Source organism: Danio rerio, chromosome 14 (genome assembly GCF_052040795.2).
Source record: "Danio rerio strain M-AB ecotype USA chromosome 14, GRCz13ab, whole genome shotgun sequence".
NCBI lineage: Eukaryota > Metazoa > Chordata > Actinopteri > Cypriniformes > Danionidae > Danio > Danio rerio.
The window spans coordinates 53,986,984-54,012,500 of record NC_141034.1 but is presented as its reverse complement, the minus strand read 5'-3'; the positions used below and the strand labels follow the sequence as shown (position 1 = coordinate 54,012,500).

Genomic DNA, 25,517 nt, shown 5'->3' with positions numbered 1-25,517 from the left:
GTGTGTTGAGGCAAGTTGGAGATAAAACCTGCAAGACACTGGCCCTTCAGGACCGAGTTTGGACAACCCCGCCTTAGCCCTTCCCCTTACCCCTACCCCTAGTTTTGCGCATACAAGTAAAGGCAAAAGGCCCCAATTTTCCTTAGCTTGAAGGCGTATGGCTAAGGGGAAGGGCTAGATACCCCTTAAAACGAAGATTTTTCAGGACCACACTCAAAACCAAGCGGTAAGAAAATTTCCCAGAACACACTATCTACAACAGCAGCATGGCAAGAAAAACAACTTGTTGAGTTTGTTGCAACGGGCATTGTCGCTGTCCATTTGGGAATTACTACCAAGTTTCAGTACCCATCCCTACTGTATACTGTTCAGAGTAGAGCTGCACAATTCCGGCTAAAATGAGAATCGCGATTTTTTTGCTTAAAATAAAGATCTACAGAATCGTGATGTAAAATAAAGGTATGGTAAAAACAAACATATGGCACAACATCGATAATAATATTATGTGTATTATGTGAACTGGTTTCTATAAATAATTCTATTCTACTTATAATAATTCTGATGTTGAATAATGTTTGAGATATGTGCTTGCAATCTGTCATATTAGACAATTTTATTCACTGGTAAAATCAGAAATTTGCCATTATCAGATTATATTCAACAATATATAGGCTAGAGTAGTTATACTGACATTTTAAACCTTTATTTCCATGCACAGCTGTGTGTTCGCTATGAAAGAAAAAACATCAAATGCTTTTTGTAATCATAACTCTAAAATGCGATATGATCATTTAAACCACTTTCGGTTTCATTTTGACAGCTAAGTGCTTGTTCATACTTCGCGCACGGCTCCCAAACGATCACTCTGTGCCACAAACTGAATATTATTTACAACTGTATTACCTGTTACTCGCAACATGTGCAGGTTCTGTTCACTAAAGTAGAGCGCGCGCGCGCCCGCCCTCTCTGTGATAACAGCTCACAGTCAGCAGCTCACGTCACGTGTGATTTCCCGGCCGCGAAAACATCATTATATTAAGACAAAAAGTGACATTTTTAGGTGAATTATACATAATAAATACAGTATGTGAGTCTTTTAACATCATTTGGAGGTGCCAATGTCACTGAGCAACGTGTGTGGAACAATGAAAAGACTCGTGCATCCGCCTTTTCTTCTCTCTTGAACTTAAAAATATGATTGACTGAATTGTAGAAATGCTGGATTAAGATCGTCTAGAGGGTCGAAATCGAGATCGCGATCTTTTGACGATTAATTGTGCAGCTGTAGTTCAGAGTATTAAATTGTTATGATCATCTATGCAATAAGCTTTAATTTGTTTTATTCATCCATTTTCCTTCAGATTAGTCCCTTATTTATCAGGGGTCACCACAGCGTAAAGAACCGCCAACTATTTCAGCATATGTTTTACGTAGCGGATGCCCTTCCAGTCACAACCCGTACTGGGAAACACCCGTAAACTCACACTACTGCCAATTTAGTTTAGCAAATTCTCCTATAGCGCATGTGTTTGGACTGTGGGGGAAACCGGAGTACCCGGAGGAAACCCGTTCCAACATGGGGAGAACATGCAAACTCCACACAGAAATGCCAACTGGCCCAGCCAGGACTTGAACCAGTGACCTTCTTGCTGTGGGACAACAGTGCAAACCACTGTGCTTGATACTGAAGTCTTATATGTATTGTGTTTACAAGTTGCTCTTATTGACTTTGCATTAAGAATTCTTATGTACAAGGGAGGTACAATGAACATCTTGACTTTAGACTTTAAGGCCTTAAACTTTGAGAAATGTGAGTTTTACCTTAGCGGTGCTGTTGATGTCATCTTGGTCTTCCTCTTCACAGGTGTACAGAGACACATGAGTGATGTTCTCCACTGGGTTAGTCAGAGTTAGCAAAACCTGACTCTCCTGCGTTAAAACAAAACACTAACATTACTTTAAAAAAACATCTTTAAAATTATCCAGACTGTACCAGACTATAGCTGCGTCCAAAATGGCACACTATACACTATGCACTCATGCACTATGTACTTATGCACTTACACACTCAACAGGATAGTATATGTATGTAGTGTCGTCCCAAATGGCACACTAATGTTTTTTTACTAAGTGGAAATTCAAACCGTTTCCCTGATGACGTTTGACGGTTGCCAGATCAGTGAAATAAACGACCGAATTATCAAATAATACCTGCCGTGAGTATTGCCGCATTCACCATCAGGAGGCGCTATAATCACTGTCGTAGGAGAATTTTGCTTTCACTATCCAAAATAAATAAAGTTATTCAACATGTGCGTCCGATAGCTCCGCCCCTTGCGCGACGCAAGCAAACCGGCGGTCGTTGAGTGCGTGAAGAGTCCATCATTCCACACTTCATTTTACCGGCTGAATGAGTGCATCATCCGGGTAATTAAAGTGCACTTAATGTTTTTAGAGTTTTCAGTGTGAACACACTACTTACACTACTTATACTACAAAATGGCGTAGAATAGTGCATAAGTATGCAATTTGGGACGCCGCTTATGGCTCAAAATCTCAGAAAGTCTTAGTTTTCAAACCACAAATAAACAAACATTATGTATTGATTTACAGCAAAAAATCAAGCATCTTAAAGGTGCCCTATACTACATTGATTCAATATACTAAATTATTCTCGGATATCTGCATAGCTGGCATGTGGCGCAACAGTCTGCTTTGTGTTCTGATTGGCCTTTTGTCCAACAGGGTTTTACATGAATTTACATTAAAACAAGAAGACAATGGTGTCTAAAGCTCATGGCATTGCCATTTCCATTTACTGATCTCCTATTATTCGACTACACCTAGGTATTCCCAGATTTTTTTTATAGGGCATCATTAAATAACATGTTTACCAGTGGCATATAATAGAGAAATCTCTTTAACGTGACAGCTGTTTGACGTGTCTTGCCAATCTCTCCTCTCTTCCAATCACAATCCTCCTTTCAGAATTGGAGGCGTGACAATAACTACATGTAATATATCTATTTTAATTATTAAAACAATAATAAAAAAATTATTTTAATTTGAAGTAGTGAGTTTATCTTTGTGCTGTTATATATGTCACTTTGTTGCGATTATCTTCTCTACACCTCTATTCGTTGTCTCTCCGACAGGTTTCATTATGTTTGTCTCCTTTAAAGTGAAATGTCAAATAAAAGGTCAAATCGTCTTTGTTGTTGTTTTTACTTTGTAACAAGAGTCCAGGCTCTGGGCTCCTATTAATTCATTTTAATTTAAAATTGATTATTGTTACAGGTCTGGCTTGCTTTCTGGAGCCATGCAAAGTTAGATAACGTAACAGCCGAAAAGGCTTTTACCAACCTTATTTGTATACAAGGTTCACACTCTAAACAGTCATATACTGCAGGGGTTCCCAAACTTTTCAGCCCGCGACCCCTAAAATAACAATGCCAATGACTCGTGACCCCCAAATTTCTCAGAGGTGGTTATAGATATACAAACGTTGGGCACACAATAGGCCTATATAAATGCAAGCATATTGACAACACAAAAAATGTGCAAGTCTATCAACCATATCATTTTTAAATTCATTTATTAATTTGTTAAATTTAATATTAACCTCAGCTAAAGACTGTTATTTGGTTTAATTTTGGAAACAGCTATTCAGAGATTATTCTCAATATTTAGTTGTGGCCTGTGTTTATTTTTAATGTATTTGATTGCCATAAAGGTGTCAGAAAGTGGTGCTATAAATTAATCTGCTGCAACTGATACTATTAATGTGTTGTTAATCTAAAGTAAACACACCAAAATAATTGAAAGGCTGATGGCTTTTCATTTGCATGTTGGTGTTTTTTTACTATTAAAAACTATTATTTTTTTATCTTGTGTGGGTGATGGTTAAAATATAGCAATTCTGATAGTTTAATCAAATTATTGACTTTTGGAAATAACCAAGCAAACCCCCTGTCATTGTACCACGACCCCTCAGGGGTCCCGACCCCCACTTTGGGAACCACTGATATACTGTACAAAGATGTGCTTAAATACAAACTTAATATTTAGTAACCCAAATTTACTCTGGGTTACGCATATACAGTTGAAGTCTAAATTATTTGCCCCTTGTAAATATTTCCCAAACGATGTTTAAATGGAGCAAGTATTTTTTATAGTATTTCCTATAATATTTTTTCTTCTGAAGAAAGTCTTATTTGCTTTATTTCGGCTAGAATAAAAGCAGTTTTCAATTTTATTTAAAAGCATTTTAAGGTCAATATTATTACCCCCTTAACAATATTTGTTTTGGATCGTCTACAGAACAAACCACTGTTATACAATGACTTGCCTAATTACCCTAACCTGCCTAATTAACCTAGTTAAGCCTTTAAATGTCACTAAGCTGTATACTAGTATCTTGAAAAATATATAGTCTAATATTATATTCTGTCATCATGGCAAAGATAAAAGAAATCGTTTATTAGAAATAAGTTATTAAAACTATTATGTGTAGAAATGTAAAAAAAAAAATCTTCTTTTCATTAAATATAAATTGGAGAAAAAAAAATATACAGGGGGCTAATAATTCTGACTTCAACAGTATATGACTTCCATAGCTCAAAACATAATTAAACTTGCCTTCATATGACGCAGGTTAGGAATGGACATGATCCTGACTTCGGGAATGTAGCTTCTGTAAAGAACACACAGTTGCTCATTAAAATTCATTAGAAACACTCATAGAACAGCAAATAAAAGAGTTCAGAGCACAAACAGAGGACTTACACTGCCACAAGCTGGATTTTGAATTTTATCGAGGTCGGATTAAACTCTGGTTTGCTCAGATTGTGCTCACATTTCTGAAATGAAAGAATGAACAGTAATTAACGGCACATTAAAATGCTATTCAACAGATTTGCAGCTCAGCTGAGTGTAATCACATACAAATATAAAATCATATTAGTATTTGATACATAAACTTTGCTCAACAATTACAATACCATTTAACTGTTACTGTATTTACTGTATTTTTAATTTTAAAAATGCTAGCTTGTAAAAGAAAATTTAATTAAATTAATATAAATAAATAAAAGAAAAACACAAATAAAAAAAAGAAAAAGAAAATAATAATAATAATAATAAAATACAATAAAACAAATACAAGAAAAAAAGAAAAATGAAAGAAAACATTTTTTAAAAATTAAATAAAACTAAACAAAATAAAACAAATACAAAAAAACAAATAAAATAAAATAAAAATACAAAAATACAAAAGAATTAAATGCAATAAAACAAATAAAAGAAAATAATTACAATAAAAGAAAAAACAAATAAAAAATACTATGAACACAGAAAATTTAAATAAAACAAATACAATAAAAATAAATAAATAAATAACAATAAATGAAAAATACAAAAATAAAATGAAATAATAAAATAAAAAGAAAGAAAAAAGAAAAATTACAATAATACACAAAAAATTTTTATAAAACAAAGAAAACAAAAAAGAAAAAGAAAAGAATACAACACAATAATAAAATAAACTAAATATAAATACAAATAAAGAAAAAAATAAAATAAAGAAAAAATAACAGAAAATATTAAATACAATAACAAATAAACTTCTAATAAAACTGATACAATAAAATAAAAGAAACAAAAAAGAAAAAAGGAAATAAAATAAAATACAATAAAACAAATGAAATAAACGAAAACATTTTTAATAAAATAAAAAAATTATAAAAGAAAGAAAGAAAATAAAATTTACAATAAAACAAACGATAAAATAAAAGAAACAAAAGATAAAATAAAAGAAACAAAAAAAATAAAAAAGATTATATAAAAGAGTATATACGATAAACACATGTAAATGGCTTTAGCTCATTAAATAGCAGCTTCCAAAAGGCTTTGTTGAGAAAGAAAGAGAAGCTGTGGACATGTGTACAGACCCTGCAGCGCAGAGATCGCTTCATCAGCAGATGTTTGTGTCTGGGGTGAAGCTGTGAAGCTCCTGCAGGCTGGAAATCAGGCTGAAGCAGCCGCTGACGAAGAGTCGTGACTGCATGGAAGCAAGCAAAGTTCAACATCCATACGCAACATCCATACATCAACTTTCCATATGCTTTTATTGCAGAAACCCCAGAAAATCAGCATACATAATGTATCAAGTGCAACAAATGCATTCAAGCAAACATTAAAAAGGCAGTTTGAAATACAAAGCAAGACTCAAACAAGCTCCAACAACTCCCAGTAATGTATTAAAGGTTGGTTTAAAAATAATAATTTTTTTAAAGGCATCATTGCTTGTATAATAAATCAAATGTTTGTGATCAGGAAGATTGTATTTCTGTAAGTGGCCCCAGGCTCACTGAAGCTGTGTGTACGCAAATAACAACATACTTAAAAATTAAAAGTAATCCTGTATGTTTTTATTGCAGATTAAGCCAATGTGTGTGTAAATACTGAGTGCAATTTACAATTCAAAGGGCAGATGGCAAAACTGCAGCACACTAAAAATAAACAGTGTTATTATGCATGGATGTGAACACTAAGGGGCTGTTTACACCTGGTCACTTCATGCATTTCTTCTGTTCAGATAGCCATCCTATCATCTTCATGCTCCTGCTAATGTAAATTTTGGACTGAAGCAGCTGATATTCATTTACAATGACGAAAGGCAGAGGGTTTCTGAAGAACTACCAAGAGATTTCAGCTGCTGTCTGGGCTTTCACTGCCTTTCTACACCTCCCTTTCTTCATGTGTTCAATACTTTCCTGTGTCATTTTATTAACATAACTTCATTTATAAACTAATTACATTTGTTTTCTTTGCATATATGGATTTCTTTGGTGGCTTTCAACATCTGGGCAAAAATTTCAAGTCAACGCCACCTTGAATGAGAAAAATGGTGACATGTACAATACTTTTTTCCCCTGCTGTATCATCAGCTTAAAGACAGAATGAATTAATATTACTGGGTGAAGAACGAATGAGACCAACCTTCAGGGAGGTTGACAGGGCGGGTGTAATAATCTTCAGGCAGAGGCTCTACTTCATCCAAAGCCTGTGCCGGTTCTATAGTGATCTCCTTCTGGTCCTCTCCTTCTTTTAATCTAAAAACAACACATTGATGCATCATTCATCTTTGTATACACAGTACTGTGCAATACAGGCCACCTTTTTCCACCAAAAAAAAATTGAAGTCGGTTATTTCTATATTTTATGTAGCATGTCCACTTGAAATATCAATTTACATTTCCAAACATTATTTTAAGTCATTCATTTCAATTATGCAGTGAGATTAACAGGCAGTGTTCTACACAGAGATCTGATCTCATCATCATCCAGTCTGTGTGGAATCACATGAAGAAAGAAAACAAACTGACAACCTAAATCCAGAAGAACTTGTCTAACATGTCAACATGTCTAAGATGCTTCAAATAAAACCGACCTGCAAAGCTACAGCACTGTTCAAAGCTTTAGGCACTTTTGTAAAAAATCCTGTAAAATGAGGATGCTTTCAAAAATTATGCATGAATACTTTTTATTTATCAACTAACACAGCTGAAGTCAGAATTATTATCCCCCCTGAATTATTAGCCCCCGTTTAATTGTTTTTCCAATTTCTGTTTAACAGAGAGAAGATTTATTCAGCACATTTCTAATCATAATAGTTTTAATAACTCATTTCTAATAAGTGATTTATTTTATCTTTGCCATGATGACAGTAAATAATATTTGACTAGATATTTTTCAAGACACTTCTATACAGCTTAAAGTGACATTTAAAGGCTTAACTAGGTTAATTAGGTTAACTAAGCAGGTTAGGGTAATTAGCCAGGTTATAGTATAACGATTGTTTGTTCTGTAGACTATCGAGAAAAAATATAGCTTAAAGGGGCTAATAACTTTGTCCTTAAAATGGCTTTTAAAAAATTAACAACTGTTTTAATTCTAACCGAAATAAAACAAATAAGACTTTCTCCAGAAGAAAAGATATTATCAGACATACTGTGAAAATTTCCTGAATGTTAAAAATCATTCAGAAAATATTAAAAAAGGAAAAAACAATTCAGGGGGGGGGGGTTAATTCTGACTTTAACTGTATATTAAGTAAATCAAAATCAACACTTTGCATTTAGGACACTTGATTTACTTCCCCATAGTTTTTCTGGTAGCTTTGCAGGTTGATTTTTGAGGCATCTAATATGTTTCAGATTTAAAACGCATAACTTTTGCTATGGTTACACCTTCCGTGGTGTAACCACATAAAGCCCCACAAGCATTTTGGAAACGCCTAACAGGCCATTATTGTTTTAAAACACTGCTGCTCCGTGTTAGTGTGGATAGGGGAAAAGAGAGGCATAGCTGCAGTCATTCACCTGTCTAATTGAGGCTATTTCTCAATATTAAGAACACAAAGTTCAGTCTTGCGCCCTTTTCTTCTAAGTTTAGACTTTGCAAGTTTCATATGGAAAACAAACAACCGAGGACACATCGGGTAAATCTTTAAAGGGAACAGTCTACTTTATAAACTTATTCCCGTCAACCTGGCTACGTTGTTTCACTTTCTTAACATTGAAATGGAAACATGATATAAGGAACTGCCTATTTTCACTTTGATATTAACAACTTAACAGACAGCAAAAATGTTGAGGCGTCGTGTAGCTCCATATTTATATGAGCGTTATCTTCACTGTATGTATATTTACAACAAAACAGAGCCTATAAGATTACTGCCTTCTTTTATTTTCATTAAAATATGAAACATGCCCTCTCTCTTTTGCTGAATATCAGTTTTAATAATCAATAACAGCAATCAATAATACAATAAGTTTATACAATATAGGAAATAAAGGCAAGCAATCAGTCAAATGTGCAGAATCTGTGTGCATGTCATTGTTAAATACATTAATATATTAACTTATTGCGTTAGCTAAAACACATTACCTAAGAACAAGTAACAGATTCAATACTGAATTCCACACTGGAATACCAGTGGCCTAAAATGTTTGCACAATACTGTATGTGATGCAGCACTTATCTCATCATGTAGAATGCTTGAGTCATGTTTTAGTGTGAGATACTCACGAAAGGCCATAGAGGGCACTGATCGGGGCTCCAGATCTCTGTCTCTGTAGTCTGGTTCCCAGTCCATACTTCTCCTTTAACACGTAAATACAGACCACATTAGTTGATGCCAAAGTGAAGTTTAAAGGGACAGTTCACTCAAAATAATGAAAATTCTGTCATCATTTACTCAATCGTTCCAAACCTGTTTGAGTTTCTTTCTTCTGTTGAACACAAAAGATGAATGCTGGAAAAACAGCCATTGACTTCACTGCAAAAAAATCATTTTTTTCTTTTTTCTAATCCAAATTTCTTAAAAATCTTAAATTAAGAAGCATTTTCTAGACAAGCAAAAAATATTGTCTTGTTTTCAGAAATAATGTCAAAATTTAGTGAGTTTTCCTTTACATGGATTCTGCAGGCTTCATCAAGTCAAATTTAAGAGTTTAAGGCTCTATTAACACCATTAATTAAATTGTGCTCGTGTCTGTATCCAGAAGTATTGCTGTAACCAACAAGAACCAACACCAGCAGGTCAACTGGGCCACAATGAGAGAGAGAGAGAGAGAGAGAGAGAGAGAGAGAGAGAGAAGAGAGAGAAGTACGAGAGATGGAGTACTTTCATTCTCTCAATCGCAGTGCAATAGGGGCTTCTGCTGTAAGTGTCAGTGAAAGACTGTCCAGCAAACACACACGCAGTGAACTTGTGCACAGTTTCTGCGTTTTTAAGTAGTTGCAGTGTTGTAAATACTCGCACTCACCTCCCTTGCCATAGTAAGCTACGGCGACATAGCGCATTTGAGATAAATGACGTCAGTACATAATAACCGGTTATGATTAATATTACTGAACTGATATCGAATTGTCCGCATCTGCATCGTGGTGCCCCGAAGAAACAATTCAATTCAAGTAGCAGCAAAAACTATGGGACTTTGTCAGACATTGACAGGAACGTCGTCAGGAACTTTTACAGTTTATATTCTTCTTCCTCCGGACCATAACATGTAAATGTGAACAAAAAGTGTGATTAATTAAGTTGTAATCACTCTGAGCGGCTTGTAATCACGTATCGATTATAGATCAGTGCTTGTACTGCATCTTTTAGGTTAAATCTATATGGCTGTTCACATATCGCGCCCAAAACGGTGCAGTCCTTTACCGATTTAAATGCATTTCTGAACTAGTGATCCTCTGCTGTTTGCTCTTTTGCTATGGCCACCATCAGCTGTTCCTCACACACACGTGACACGGTCAACTTACAAAACAGTTCAACTTTTGCCACTGTGTGGATTAATACTGAATGTGTGTTGTTATTACTTGGGGTTAGGGTTAAGAGGAGAATATATGCTGGTGTTTAACTGCATTGCTTTCTTGCATTCCTGCATTGGGCTCTCACATACTCTCTGCTACTTCATGCTGTAGCCGTGGTGGCCATTTCTCTCGGTCTCGTGCTGAACGCAGTCAACCAATCGCAATAGACTGGGTCGTCAGCCCAATCAGTGCAGATTAGCTTCGCCTAAGGAGGAGTTTGGGAACAAATGAATCGCTAAACGAATTATATGGGAGTCACTGAGACAATTAGGTAAAAATAAATGCATATTATAAGACAATGGAAGTGTTTTTTGACCTTCAGATCAGCATGTAGTTGGAGACCCCCAAAGACATAAATATGACCTTTTTTAATGCAAAACAGGAACTCTTTAAGACATACAACACAAATAATAATCTGCCAATGGGGTAAGCAAAATAAACTTATTTCAAAGAAAAAAAATGTATAGATTAGTTTGCTTACATTTATGACTATTTAACTCGTTTTTAATGGAGAAACACACTTTATTTTGACTCATTTGTGAAAGAAAATCATTGTTATTTTGCCTGTCTAGAAAATTCTTCTTGATTTAACAATTATTTGATATTTGGACTAGAAACCAGACAAAAACAAAAGTATTTTTGTTCCTTCTATGAAATAGTTGCTTTTTTCCAGCATTCTGCAAAACATCTTGTTTATGTGTTAAACAGGAGAAATAAATAAATCACTTTAGAACCACTTAAGCGCAAGCAAATGATGAAGAAATGTCTATTTTTGGGTGAACTACCCCTTTAAGGAAAAGCTCATCAATAATATAAGAATGTCAGTGTCATTGCTGTGATATACATTTAGTAGCGTTAGCATAGTTTAAGCACAAATGATATCCAAAAGCTTTCTTTCCTACATACTAATTAAACAATTGAGAGGAAATATGATCTGAGGATTAAAGTTCTAGTTCTAATCTATATAATAAGTCTCTGGCTGAACTTTAAGCTTCTTTAATAAGCTAAATCTACAAATATCGGCCTAAACAGGATAGTACTTCTAAAGATATCATACAGGCGAATACAAAGGATTTGATTGTACAAAGAATTCCAAGTAGCAAAACTGAAGCTCATGTGATCAGAGAGTAATTTAGTAACAGATTAGACATGCTAAAATGACGGAAGGCTTTGGGGAGAAAAGAAAGAGCTTCTTAGTGTTTCTGTGAGTGCTGTGGGGGGAAAAAAGAAATACCACTCACCACCACGTGAATAGTGTGTTGCTGGAGAGGGGTATAAAACCAAAAATATCAGCGTGCACAAGCAAAGAAAAGAAGAGAGACAGAATCAAGTGAAACAAACGCATTCAAGCAAACATTAAAGTGGCAGTTTGAAGCACAAAAGCAAGTATTGCATTAGTAAACAAGACATGCAGCTCAAAGTGCCGTTCAATCCCAAGTCATGTATTAAAGGAGACCTATTATGCCCCTTTTCACAAGACGTCTCTGATGTCCCTAGAGCAGGGGTCACCAACCTTTTGGAAACTGAGAGCTACTTCTTGGGTATCGTTAGGCCCACACGGAATCTGCGCGCGCAGAATTCCGCAGATTTTTTACAGATTTTCCGCAGATTTCTGCTGATTTTTAGTCCATCATTAATTCTGTTTATTTACTTGAGTAAATGTGTAAATCTGAATTTATTCAGTTTTTATTCAGTAATTTATTACTTTTTATTTCATATATTAAAGTTTTAGTTATGACACTCCGCTGGATACTCCTAAAATAATTCCGCAGAAATCTGCAGATTTTTAACAAAATTCTACGCAGAAATAGCAAAAACGTTTATTGTGAAGGGCTACCAGTTTGATACACACTTCCTAATAACAAATTTCCTCAAATATTATTAATAAATAATGATATTCACCTATGTGAAGACACTGATCATGTTAATGATTTCTCACAATAGTTGTCAACATTGATTGGAAACATAAATATCAATATGCAACACTTCATTTGTCTGAAATTGTTTTTACATTTTTTTTATATATAACTTAAATATCATTTTCAATTTTACACCAATGCAAGTGTGATTTAAAAAGTATAGCTACAGAAAATATTAGATGGAGCTTACTGGTATGTGGTGCTATGGTAAGCTAATTTTATAACAGGCCCACGGGCAACTCATGTGACTGGTAGGTAGCCCGCGGGTACCATGTTGGTGACCACTGCCCTAGAGTGTGTATGTGTGTTTCAGCTTAAACTACCACACTAATATGGTTTTATAACTCTTTGAAAATGAACCTTTTAAGCTTTGATTCTAATTGTGTAGTTTTGGTGACTGTCGCTTTAAATTAGGGATGGGAAGATTAATCGATATGTATCAATACGCGGTCATGCGCGTGCACGATGCGAGTGCATCGGTTGAGCAGCAGAGGATGAATGAAATTTTGAAAGCAAATCGAGATGCATCGGTTTTTGCGAGATGCATCGGTTTTTCCAAGATACAGCTTATTTTTTTAATATAGAATGTATTTTTTATTTATTAACAAGTGTTGTCAACCTGTTTTTGGCGCATAATTTAATCGACCTACATAAAGTAAGCCTTAGCAACGGATTTGCGGATGTGTACACTTACACTACAACTCAGTGTATCAGGTGTGCGGATGAAGCTAGTGGAGCGCCCTCAGAAAGCGCGAGAAGCAAAACAAACATTTTATTCCCCACTGAGTTTTAAATCTAAAGTATGGCAACATTATGGATTTAAGGATGGACGACTTGACAGGACAGATGCAATTTGCAAAATGTGCCGCGCATCTATAAAATACGCGGGCAGTACGAGTAATCTGAAATCTCACTTGAAGCGGCGCCACGGTGTTGTTGTGAAAGCATCTTCCATTGTTCCTGCATCCCCGGCTTTCTGCACTGCTTCAACTGTAGCTACCAGCTCCAAAAGTGGTGAGAAAAGCATTGCAAGTTTTTTTTTTCCATGCGCAAAAGTTTTGTGCTCTATTCTTCCACCCTATACGCGGATATAACTGAGGACGTGCGGGTATCGCGGACCTCTATTCTGCCACCCTATGCGCGGATATAACTGGGTGTTGCGGACGCCGCCCTCTCTATACTGCCGCACTAGGCGGTTTTAAACACCTCCTCCTGTTAATTTTTATTTAATTATAATAATAATATTAATAATAATAATGATAAAAATAATGGGTATCACGGTGGCACAGTGGGTAGTTTGACCACCTCACAGCAAGAAGATTGCTGGTTTGTTATATTTTTATTAGCCTGTTGTTTACAGTGACAGTGATGTTTCAACGCAGCATAACACTGCTAGTTCACAACCTTAAGTTTTGAATAATCAGTGGCAAAATATATCTTTTTAAAACTTGTTTTCATAGTTGAAAAGTTAAATCACAATTCTTGTTGTGCAATGCTCAACCTTTATGTTGAAAGAGTGCAAATATATATATTTTAATATATATTGCACTTATACATTCTGTTTATCTTGAAAATACTTAAATAATATGTGCTTTATGTTCTAAAATGGCCCTCTACTGTAAACTGACACTCTGGCTCTGAGAGAAAACCCAGTTTGTAAAAAAAGTCTTGGTGTTGCTTGGTTAATAAATAATCAAACTCATTCAATGGCACAGCATCCTTTCTTACATCATCTCATAAACTTGATCTAATTAGTTAGTGCTGAATTATCGCATTGTATCGTGATATGGGTGTGAATCGTATCGTGTTGCATCGCAATATGTCATAAATGTATCGCTAATATATCGGATCGTATTCTTTGTATCGAGATGCGTATCGGATCGGCATTATAGCTTAGATGCCCAACCCTACTTTAAATACAAATGAGATTGTGCTCTTTTTCAAAAGAGGGCGGAGCCACAAATGCCTATGTGTCAGCATAGTAGCAGATTCAAAAACAAGACTAATGTCCTATGCCTATAAGGGAGAGATGGTCACTAGTGGACGGGGCTTTCCTCCTCTGGTGACACGTAAAAAGGGAGAATGTCAATTAAAGTGTTTCTGCAGACGGTTTTATCAAGTGTGATTATAAACAATAGAATTAATACATTTTTATCATTATGAGCTGGGTATATTCACACACTGTCGCCAAACAACTGTGTTTCAACCCCCGTATAAAAGTGATTTCGCATAATAGGTGCCCTTTAAAGGGTTAGGAATTAATCATTTAATAGACATCATTGCTTAAAAAACACATTCAAAAGTTTGGGGTCAGAATGATCTTTTTTTTAGTGCCTCTGAAAGCTGCATGTACGCAATAAAAAACAATGCTAAATATAGTGAAATATTCCTGAAATGTAAATCATTATTGTGATGGAAATTAGATCATGTTGGTTTGATGGTCCTTTCAGTGTTCAAGGGTCACGAAACACCAACACACATTTTTTGAGCTGTTGACAGTCATATATGTGCCCCACACTGCTAAAAACACTATTAGGACACATATATTTCACAAAAAAAGTGAAAAATAGATGTTTTTGCGTTATTTTGAGCAAATTTGTTCTTCCGGATGACACAAATTTTTGAAGCTGCATCACGGCGATTAGATCCTTGTTTGTATTCCAGTGTGTAGACTGGACGTCTGTCCCAGGGAGTATTTCGTGACTTCTCTGAGTGTGCTGCATTATTCATGTTTAGGACTTGGTTCAAACCAATCAGCGCACTCTATTGTGTACGCGGTGCAACTTCATTAATATGTATGATAGCTTCGGAGACTGTTTTTAGCTGTTACAGTGTTCAGACAGCAGAGAGACGCTACGCTTTGTGCCAAAACAACTGGAAGCAGAAGAATTGTTTGGAGAAACGGGTCGTCAGTGTTGCGTTTATAAATGTGCTGCAATAAAGTTTTTGTTCTAATTTCCCGCTATGAGAGCGCAGCTGGACTCACATGTAGATTACAGTGCACGCGACATACGTTTGTACGATATATTTTTTACCCGAGAGCTTTTCGCATCTGGAAATGGTGAAATCCGGATTTGCTGCTCGTCTCCTTTAAAAAAAGACGCGGCTCCAGTTGGTGCTGACTGTCCTGTCTCAACAGATTTGGTAAGTAATCGATCAGTGGTCTTTGTTTGTTTATTCAGAGGTAAAGTTAGTTTGTACAGTCAGCAATACTCTTTCAGTGTTTAAAGACATATCTTAGTCGAAATGTTTTAGTTACTAAGTTTACAGTACATTAATATTACTGCAGTATTATAGACTGAAAGATCCGCTGTAAATGCTGCTCGAATGTAAACATGTAAACAATGCAATCAAACTATTATCATCGTGTATGATTTTCATCACATTTTTGTGAAAGGATAGTCTATACACATGACTTTCTGACGCTGGCTACCAAGTGCGTCTAAGCTACGGAGAAATGCAGAGAGTTTTTTTTCTCCCATTCGCCGTGCGGTATCAAACATTGCATTAAAACTACACCCTTCCAGCAGTTCCTCATATGCAATATCTCGTTTGTCAAGGGGAGCATGCATGAAATGTTCCTAAATAAAAGTGAAAGTGCCAAACTGCAGTTAAAGTAGACAAATTAATAATTTGGCAAATAATTCGATTACTGATGTCCATGTAAACACAGTCACTGTCTTCCTCTGCGTCAGTGTGTTTGTTTTGCTTCTGTGAAAATCAGCGCGTGCCCAAACGAAAACTCCCGTTTTTATGCAAATTTGTATGCAGCTTCCCTCTTTCCCTCCCCCGACACTCTCACCTAAACAGAGCTGTACACACCCACTCTTCTGACTTTTTCCAAACTAGAGGTGTGAAAACACCCTGCTGAAACAGGGGGGTTTCGTGACCCTTAATACATTTGTGGAAACATTTTTTTAGGATTTTGACTGTAAAATTAAACATTTATTAGATTTGTTTTTGCATTAACTTCCATAAAATATTTTTTACTGTAATTTATCATCAGTGTAATATGTTTAACATTCTTGTAGAGCAACAGTCAGCACTCATTTTAACAATTTAAGTTTTGTGCAGATCTAATCGATATAATTAATAACATAATGAAATGTATACAATATAAAACAGCAGACATCACTATACATTTCGTATTATTTTTTAGAGCAATGCCAAGGCTATGCTATGCCAAGTTATTAAGGCTATGCCAAAGTTTAGAATCTGCACAAGAAAACCACACCTGTATAGTGCTTACTTAAGAGAAAGTAAATGTTAAGTTAGGAGGGTGTACTAGCCACAGTGGTGTGTGTGTGTGTGTGTGTGTACCGAGAACGCCTGAGGCATGAACGGCCGTCTTCTCGCCATCTTTTTCCTGTCTCTCTCCAGCTTCTCTCGCTGGGCCAGCTGCTGGTAATACTCGATCAGCTTGTTGATCTAAATAGAAATCATGATGACTTGAAAAATACATTGAGAAATGTTATATTAATGTAACAAGAGGGCTGCTGGATTGACGCGTACCCTTTGAGTATGAGGGTTTTCAGGTTCCTGCCATCCTCCACTGGCTGAAATACAACAAGAGCAAAGATTTACTAGAATCTGCATACAGTACAAAGCGGCAAAGAAAAATCTGGCTGGCAGGACTAACATCTGCTACAAAGATAATTGCACAAAGACGGCTTCCTCCACATTCTCTATCTATACGGTATTGGCTATCTTAGTTTTATGCTACAATAATGCTAGAACTTTCAACAGCCAGAATAAATAAAGCTATGGAAAGCAGCTGCAAAGAAATTGACAAAAAGTTTTATAGATGGCAGAAAATAATGTGCTACAACCTGGATCTTCTAATCTCTGGTGACATACTCTGGTGCGTTGCAGACTGTACATATCACCCTGCAGCCCAAGACCGGTTATACACTGAAGCTAAGCAGGGCTGAGCCTGGTCAGTACCTGCATGGGAAACTACACTAGAAACATTCCAACATTGCTATTGGAAGTGGTGTAGGTGAGGCCAGCAGGGGGCGCTTAACCTGTGGTCTGTGTGAGTCCTAATGCCCCATTATAGTGAAGAGGACACTATACTGTCAGTGGGCGCCGTCTTTTAGATGAGACGTTAAACCGAGGTCCTGACTCTCTGTGGTCATTAAAAATCCCATGGCACTTTTCGGGAAGAGTGGGGGTGTAACCCCGTTGTCCTGGCCAAATTCCCTCCATCAGCCTTTACCCATCATGGCCTCCCAATTATCCCCATCCATCGAATTGTCTTTATCCCTGACTACGTTTACATGGACATCAGTAATCGAATTATTTGCCTTAATCTAATTAAGACAATAATAAGATTAAGGCGTTTAAATGATTTGCTTTTTGAATGTTTCTTTCATGATCGCGTTTTACATGTTATAGCACATACTTAGATTAACGTCACTGCGTCACCGCGCTATCTGCATTTCCTCCAAAGTTTCATGTAATTTTAGGTGTTTCATTATTAATTTGTCAACTTTAACTGCAATTTGGGACTTTCACTTTTTTTCGAAAGAGTTGTTTTAATGGACGTTCATACCGCATGCTGAATGGTGTGTGTGTGTCTGTGGACTATCCTGTCGCAAAACGCGGCGAAAATCCCTGCATGATGGTAATAATTCAATTAAGGTGTTCACATGTCTGTATTGCACTTTAATAATGCGACTAATATCTGCATACTCCACAAGTCTTAATTCGATTTCTCTTTAGTTTGATTATGATTATTATAAATTAATCAAAAATCACTGTTAACATGGTCGACTTAATCATATTATTGTCTTAAATCGCATTAAAATCAAATTATTGGTGTCCATGTAAACATAGTCACTGTCTTTCCCCTCCACCAATAGCTAGTGTGTAGTGAGCGCACTGGCACTGTTGTCCAGTGGCTGCCATCGCATCATCCAAGTGGATGCTGCACACTGGTGTTGGTATAGTGGTGTGGAGACTCCCAACCCCCATTACTTTCTCTTATACCATTTCTGCTTAGTTATTTGGTCTTGATTGCAACATTATTTGTAAGATGGCATGGACCCCTGGCACCACTGCAGGGTGGGGGCAGAATACATGGGATCAGTAAGTGAATTTACTATTTGTTCTATTGTAAATGACATCTAGAGGACTGTGAGAGTCTATGGGTGTTTTTCAGTACTGGGTTGTGGCTGGAAGGGCATTCACTGTGTAAAACATATGCCTGAATTATTGGCGGTTCATCGTGCTGTGGCGTTTCCTAACAAATCAGGAACTGAGCCGAAGGAAAAGAAATGAACGCATATCCATAATAAAGGATAAACTAATGTGGAAGGCTGTAACTCACCCACAGATTTGTCAGCCATGCCTACATCTCTCGAGGTCCAGCGGCAGAATCCACAGGCCAGGTAGTAGGCCTTCTTCATGGTGGTCTTGGTGGGATCATCAGGCAGTGGTGCAGGGATGTTGGTGGCCCTTGTGGAAAGTGTGTGCATACAGCACGGGCAGTCGAAGCAGTTTGCACATCTAAAACCAGGGCATCATTTAGAAGAAAAAAAAAACTCTGCTACATAATCTAATTATAATCAGATGCACATAGAAAAATCTGATGTTGCAATATTTTATTTGTCTGCGATAAATATATTGCGATATGAATACATGTTTAACAAGAGGCTTTAAATAGTTCTATTTGATAGTTTTCAGGAGAGTCTAATGCTGTGTTCACACCAGACGCGGAACGTGCGGATAAATCGCGATATTCGCGCGTAAATTGCCGCATGAACATTTGAGGTTACTCGCTTTATTCGCGCGTCAAACCCCGCTTCATTCGCGCGTCAAATTTACTTCAGAACAGACGCAGATTTGCGTGATGGGCAAGGCTTCTGTCTGCTCGGTGACTCTAGCTTTATAGCTAAATGGCTAACATAGATTTTATGAAGAAAATAACAGTGTTTATGTACTTTATGAAGGCTGAAAAACAGCGTCGATACGTTTAGGTCCTGTCTGAGTCCACTACATCCTTTCAGAGGTGCATCCAGCTCTGTGAGCTCATAAACTCCTCCAGAAACTGAACCTGGATGACGGAGACTTTCAGCAGTGCTTCTGACTGAGCCAAGCCCAGTTTGATGACTTGTTGTCGGTGTCGCCTGGAGGATTTCCCCCGGGACACCATCAACAGGTTCTATGTCACAATCACGCCCCCACAAGAGCAAGCTTCTGATTGGTTAACGCGGCGCGAATGTCCGCTGAAGTTCAGATTTTCGAACTCGAGAGATTCGCGCGAAACGCTCGTTAAGCGTGTCAAACGTGCAAAACGCTCAATTCGCCCCGCGCCATTCGCACCGCGCAATTCGCGTCATTCGCGCGTATCGCGCCGCAGGTTGTCTATTTGCCTGTTGCATTAACTTAACATGTAAATCACTTGTGCTTGACGCTCGTTCCGCATCTGGTGTGAACGCAGCATAACAGTATTTAGGTAAAGATAACACAAAATTAAGACAAAGTAACATGAAAAAAAATACAAATATTAGTTTTTCCTTAAAACAAGCTAAATAGTCTGCCAATGTGGTGAGAAAAATAATATTATTTTCTCTCAACAAATGTAGATATTCTGACTAGAAACATAAACATAATCTTTTTCACAAATTGTATAAATAATTAAATACAATTAATTTTTAACTTTTTTGTGGACAGATGTTTTAAACTCTTGAAATGCACAGCCTTCAAAACACATGCAAATGATAAACTTTCTCTCTATTAGTTACATTTACAGTGACTCTATAAATGATTCTGTAGCTCCTTGTCAAATATGATTGAGGCCTCGTTCACTTTAATATGTTTTAGTTTTAAAGCGCATAGGTTTTGCTTTGGTTACGCTTTCCGTCCACACTACTTGAGTTTTCGAGCCCTAAAAACAGATCGTTTTGGAAACGCTGAAGAAGCTGATTTGGTTTTAAAACTCAGCTGCTGAGTGTCAGTGTGGATAGGGGAAATGGAGACATCTGAAAACAGAGGCATGGCTGCAGACATTCGCCTGTCTGATCTGATTGAAGCTTTTTCTCAATATTAAGTGCACAAAGTTCAGTCTTGCATCTTTTCCTTGCAAGTTTAATTTGGAAAACAAACTCCCGAGGACACGTCGGGTAAATCTTCAAAGGGAACAGTCTACTTTATAGCCTCATTCACATCACCCTGGCTACGTTGTTTCACTTATTCAACAATAAAATGAAAACATGATGAACTGCCCATTTTCATTTTGATATTAGCAACTTAACAGAAATCAAAAATGTTGAGGCGCCTTGTAGCTACATATTTATATGACCGTAATCTTCACTGTATGCATATTAATAACAAAACTGAGCAAATGTGCAGAATCAGTGTACGTGGCTACATAAATGAATATATTAACGTATCTTTGCGCTCAGCTAAAATATGTTACCTGAGAACAAGTAATAGATTCAAAAGAGTAAAGAGTCGTTAGATAGAGATAAGATGAATTAAACACCACATTTAACAACTATAGTGAGATGAAATCCAGCGGTAGATACTCGATGTACTGTCTGACGTCCACTGCTCTCAACTGGGGAAGTGTGCTCAAAGCACCAGCTGACTTCCTGGAGCTCAGACCTTCACAATGGCTGTTTCTCAATTCCAAAAACGCAGAGAACGGACTTGTGTTCTTGTGGAGACCGGTCTTGCCAGGTGTCCTCGGAAGAACGAACTCAGGAGACCGCGAGGGCAGAGAACGAGTCCTTTGAGAATTAAATTGCTGTGTTCTTCCTGATGGTCACATGACCTTCACGTGTTTTAAATGGTAAAATATTTAAACATTAAAGCCTTCATACAACGATTTATTGTTTTTCCCCTATTCAAAATATATACTTTGCATAAAAACATTATAAATATATGTTGCACAATACAAATAAAACAGATTTTAATACGAATTTCAGCAAACAAACACCCTTAATGTGTTTTTTTCTTTATTAAGGTGTCCATGGTAATGTTTACTTTCACCATGTCATTTAGGGAAACTCCTGAGTTAAATAAGTGATATCTCTAAACTTTAATAATAAATCTAAATAAAATGCAGCGCTTCCCACCTCCAGTCGCAATGACTTCTGGGACTTCCAGAGCGAGTTCGGTGCTCAAGTCTGCATCGTTGCGTCCTCGATATCAAGATCACATCCGGGAAGTTTCACACGTCCTCCGTACTTGCGGTCTTGAGTATTGGAACTGAACTTAGGCAGCTGATGATGAAGTAGCAGGAGAACACGAGGACGCAAGACCGCATATTGAGAAACAGCCATACACTGCAGCATGCCAGAGTGTGTGTGCGGTCACATGATGTGCATTTTCAGTGGTGTAGCGTGGACGGAGATCTTTTCAGTAACGTTAGATGAAACGCCAGTGTAGACATGGATCATTTTCCTTCTAAAACGTATTAGTGTAAATGAGGTCTGAGACTCCACATTGCATATCTTGTGATGTGACTATAGTGGATGAGCACATTGCATTATCAATGCTGAATTTATATATTGTGCAGCCCTAATCGTTATCTTGAAAAAAAAGTGCTAAAAATATTAATGAGCATGTTTCAAATTCCAGATGGCATCAGGATGACTCAGATTTGCTCTTATTCATTCACAGGCCTGTCAGATATTACGCACAGAAGTGGTTTACCTGTTCTTCTTGAGCTTGGCCTCAGCTGATGGCATGTTCTCCAGACAGCTGGGACAAAAGTGGGAATCGACCTAAAACATAAAGAACATGCAATGGTAATTTTGAACAAAATTGGCCCCAATTTATATTAAGTGGCCTTAATTCCTGGAGGTCCAGTGTCCAGCAGATTTTAGCTCCAACTTGCCTTAACACACATGCACAGATGTTTCTAGAAAGCCTTGTAAGAGCTTGATTAGCTAGCCCAGGTTTGCTGATTGGGGTTGGAACTAAACGTTGCAAGACACCGGCCCTCCAGGATGGAGTTTGGACACGCCTGCCTTAACTAATACGTACTTACACTAAAATCAATAATGTTACAATTTCTGGTGTAAATACACGTTTTTATATTGTACTTATGATTGATTAAATAGCTGCATGTAATTACACCTGTAATTATTTTTTGTTTTTACATTTATAATTACACTAAAGACCATCCCTTACATCTTAACCTACCCTTAAACATGCCTATATCCCCTCACCCTACTAGTATCCCACCTCAAGAGCACCAGAAGTGTTCTACAATACATTATGAACACAGTAAGTACTTTTTTTAATTTATATTTTAGTGCAGTGGTTCTCACGGGGGCGCATGCGCATGTGCTGACCCCAGACACTGGCGTGCTTGTCTCTTTTTGTTTGTTTGTTTGTTTGTTTGCGGTAAAGTTGGTGCTTGCTCGTTCGCTCGTTCGCTTGTTTTAAAGTTGTATTCTAAGTTAAACTAAACTAAACTGTGATCCCTGTACCACTAGTGGTACGTGGGCTTCCTTCTAGTTGTACCCGGAGGAATCAAATATGTCATATGTAAATGCTACTTATATCTCAAAAATTATCAAAAAAGATGTATATGAATATGATGACATATAGCCTATATTGATAAGGTCCAAGCAACATCCACAGGTTTTGATGAATAGGCTATCACTACATGTTAATATTTTACATTTAATTACAGGAGTTTTTTTGTTTTGTTTACTTTTTAGGATCAGTAGCCTACCATTTATAACTTTTAAAAGCACATTTTAATATAAACATTGACATTTTATTTTGTTTGTTTGTTTGTTTACATATATGCACAGCACAGTGTTAATGTTCAAAGTATTTATAATGTTCAAAGTGGCTGATAATAATAAATATTCTTAATAATAGGGATTAATCTGCCGTGTTTTTGAACTGTACAGATATGTAGCTTCTTTACTGGGCCTACTATGCTTACTGTATTTCAATACTGCTCATTATGGTGGTACTTGGAGACATTTTATTTCCTGAGGTGGTACTTGATGAAAAAACTTTTGAGATCCAGTCTTAATGTATGTATAGAAGTTGAGGCCACCTAATATAAAGTGTGACCAAATTATGCACATGATATATATGACAACAAACTGGATGGCTAAATGAAACATAATCATGATGCCAGAGGTAAAATACAGACTTTAATTAACAATAATAAGACGATATAACGTTAAGCAAGTAAGTAATAATAAACAACAGTGTATCCTGTAATTACAGGGTGTGGTGATGTTAAAGCTCTCAAAAACACGAATAACTGCTACAAACGTCAACGCATAGATTTTTAGTACTTAATTCATCGTTTGATGTGCATATAAACATTAAATAAATCAACAAAAACAGTAGACGTTTATTTCATTCAGAATTCTCATGCTAGCTTTTAGCTTGTCAAATCCCCACAAGAAGTGGGCGGTGAAAAAGTTAACAGTCTGGTTTCATAGCCAATCGAATTACTCAGCTGCCTTATAATCTATGACTGATAGACAAACTGTCCAACCACAGGATAAGAACTCGACTAATAGGCGGGTACAATGTTTTCACTGTTAGCCTGTTAGCTCGTAACTGGAGCATCTATTGTTGTCAAATTTATGTCACAAGCGCGTAACTTACTTCATGTGACACGCACTCCAAAGACCGCAGTTCACTGCAGTATCGGCAGAAATACAGCTGAGAGAGTGGAACGCGGATCTTTTTCTCGCCTCGGACGAGATAAAGCACTTTTTCTGGCTGCAGCAGCGTCGCCATCTCTCTCCGTGTTTCTGCTGCCTACGTCTTGACGTCATCACGACGCGAGCCGCTTTTGTGTCAGCAGCGCCCCTGCTGTAAACTCAGACGCAAACAAAACAAATTAAATAGACGTGAATGGTGATGATAAACATTCCTTTCTTTATTGTCTACGTTACAAATCACTATTCTTAAAAACACGGAAAAACTAAAATAGTTTGTATATTTGCTTGCATTCGTCTATTTACATCCTGTTTACTAAGACGTCCATTTGAGTAATTGTTAACGATTTAAAAGGATAGTTAACCCAAAAATAACAATCCTGTCATTTACTTCAGGGGTGTCCAAACTGAGTCCTGGAGGGCCGGTGTCCTGCATAGTTTAGCTCCAACTTCCTTCAAAACACCTCTTTGGAAGTTTTTTTAGTATTCCTAGTAAGAGCTTGCTAGCTGGTTTGGGTTTGTTTAATTGGGGGTTGGAACCTAAATCTGCAGGATACCGGCCCTCCAGGACCGAGTTTGGACACCCCTGATTTTCTTTTTTCGAACCTTTTTGAGTTTCTTTCTTCTGTTAATCAACAAAGAAGATATATCGAAGAAATATGGGTTGCGGCTGGAAAGGCATCAGCTGCGTAAAATATATGCTGGATAAGTTGGCAGTTCATTCCACTGTGGTGACCCCTGATCAATAAAGGGACTAAGCTGAAAAGAAAATGAATGAACAAATAATTTTATTTAGATTTGTGGGACATAAGCTCATAATTGAAACATAATCACGATAGAAAGACAAAGACTTAAAATAAATAAAAATAAATTAAGAATTGTAGTTGTATTGACTGCAAACTTAGAGTTTAGAGAAATAAATTGTGAGACGGTGGCTCAGTGGTTAGCACTGTTGCCTCACAGCAAGAAGGTCGCTGGTTTGAGCCTCGGCTGGGCCAGTTGGCATTTGTGTGTGGCGTTTGCATGTTCTCCCCATGTTGGCTTGGGTTTCCTCCGGGTGCTCCGGTTTCCCCAACAGTCCAAACACATGCGCTATAGGGAAATTAATGAACTAAATTGGCCAAAGTGCATGAGTGTGTGTGAATGAGTGTGTATGGGTGTTTCCCAGTACTTGGAAGGGCATTCGCTGCATAAAACATATGGTGGAATAGTTAGTGGTTTATTCCTCTGGGGCGACCCCTGATGAATAACGGGACTAAGTCAAAGGAAAATGAATGAATGGCTGCACATTTTCAAGAAATAAATCTGAATTTTGAGATGTAGAAGAAAACCCTGAATTGACAAAAATGTAATCAGAATTACATGATGTAAATAAAATTAAAAAAATTGTGGGACAAAGTCAGAATTGCAAGATAAAAACCTAAAATAACAACAAAAAAGTTAACTTTACAAATAATAAAAATGTAAAGAAATTGTAAAAAACATAAGAAAATGTGGGACAAACTCAAAACCAAAATTAAGCTTAATAAAAATAAATGAATAAAAATAAAATAAGAAAGGTATTCAT

The 25,517-nt window shown here is 36.8% G+C and overlaps 2 protein-coding genes across 3 annotated transcripts in view; both read right to left on the bottom strand.

Annotated features, from left to right (window-relative positions):
• Nucleotides 1–24,059, bottom strand: part of dctn4 (dynactin 4) — a gene marked incomplete at its 3' end in the record, with an annotated part of 57,048 nt that extends 32,989 nt beyond the window's left edge. Inside the window, 12 exon segments of one of the 2 annotated variants that reach the window (NM_001017782.4) lie at nt 1,822–1,929; nt 4,639–4,693; nt 4,786–4,859; nt 5,949–6,058; nt 7,000–7,112; nt 9,091–9,164; nt 11,622–11,642; nt 16,620–16,727; nt 16,812–16,855; nt 18,631–18,809; nt 21,963–22,033; nt 23,895–24,059. In NM_001017782.4, coding sequence (NP_001017782.3) covers nt 1,822–1,929; nt 4,639–4,693; nt 4,786–4,859; nt 5,949–6,058; nt 7,000–7,112; nt 9,091–9,164; nt 11,622–11,642; nt 16,620–16,727; nt 16,812–16,855; nt 18,631–18,809; nt 21,963–22,033; nt 23,895–24,029 — 1,092 coding nt within the window. In that variant the 5' untranslated portion in view covers nt 24,030–24,059. 2 annotated transcript variants of the gene reach the window in all.
• Nucleotides 1–25,517, bottom strand: part of nsd1a (nuclear receptor binding SET domain protein 1a) — a 1,446,438-nt gene that overhangs the window by 1,109,236 nt on the left and 311,685 nt on the right. The gene's annotated exons all lie outside the window — the stretch shown is intronic.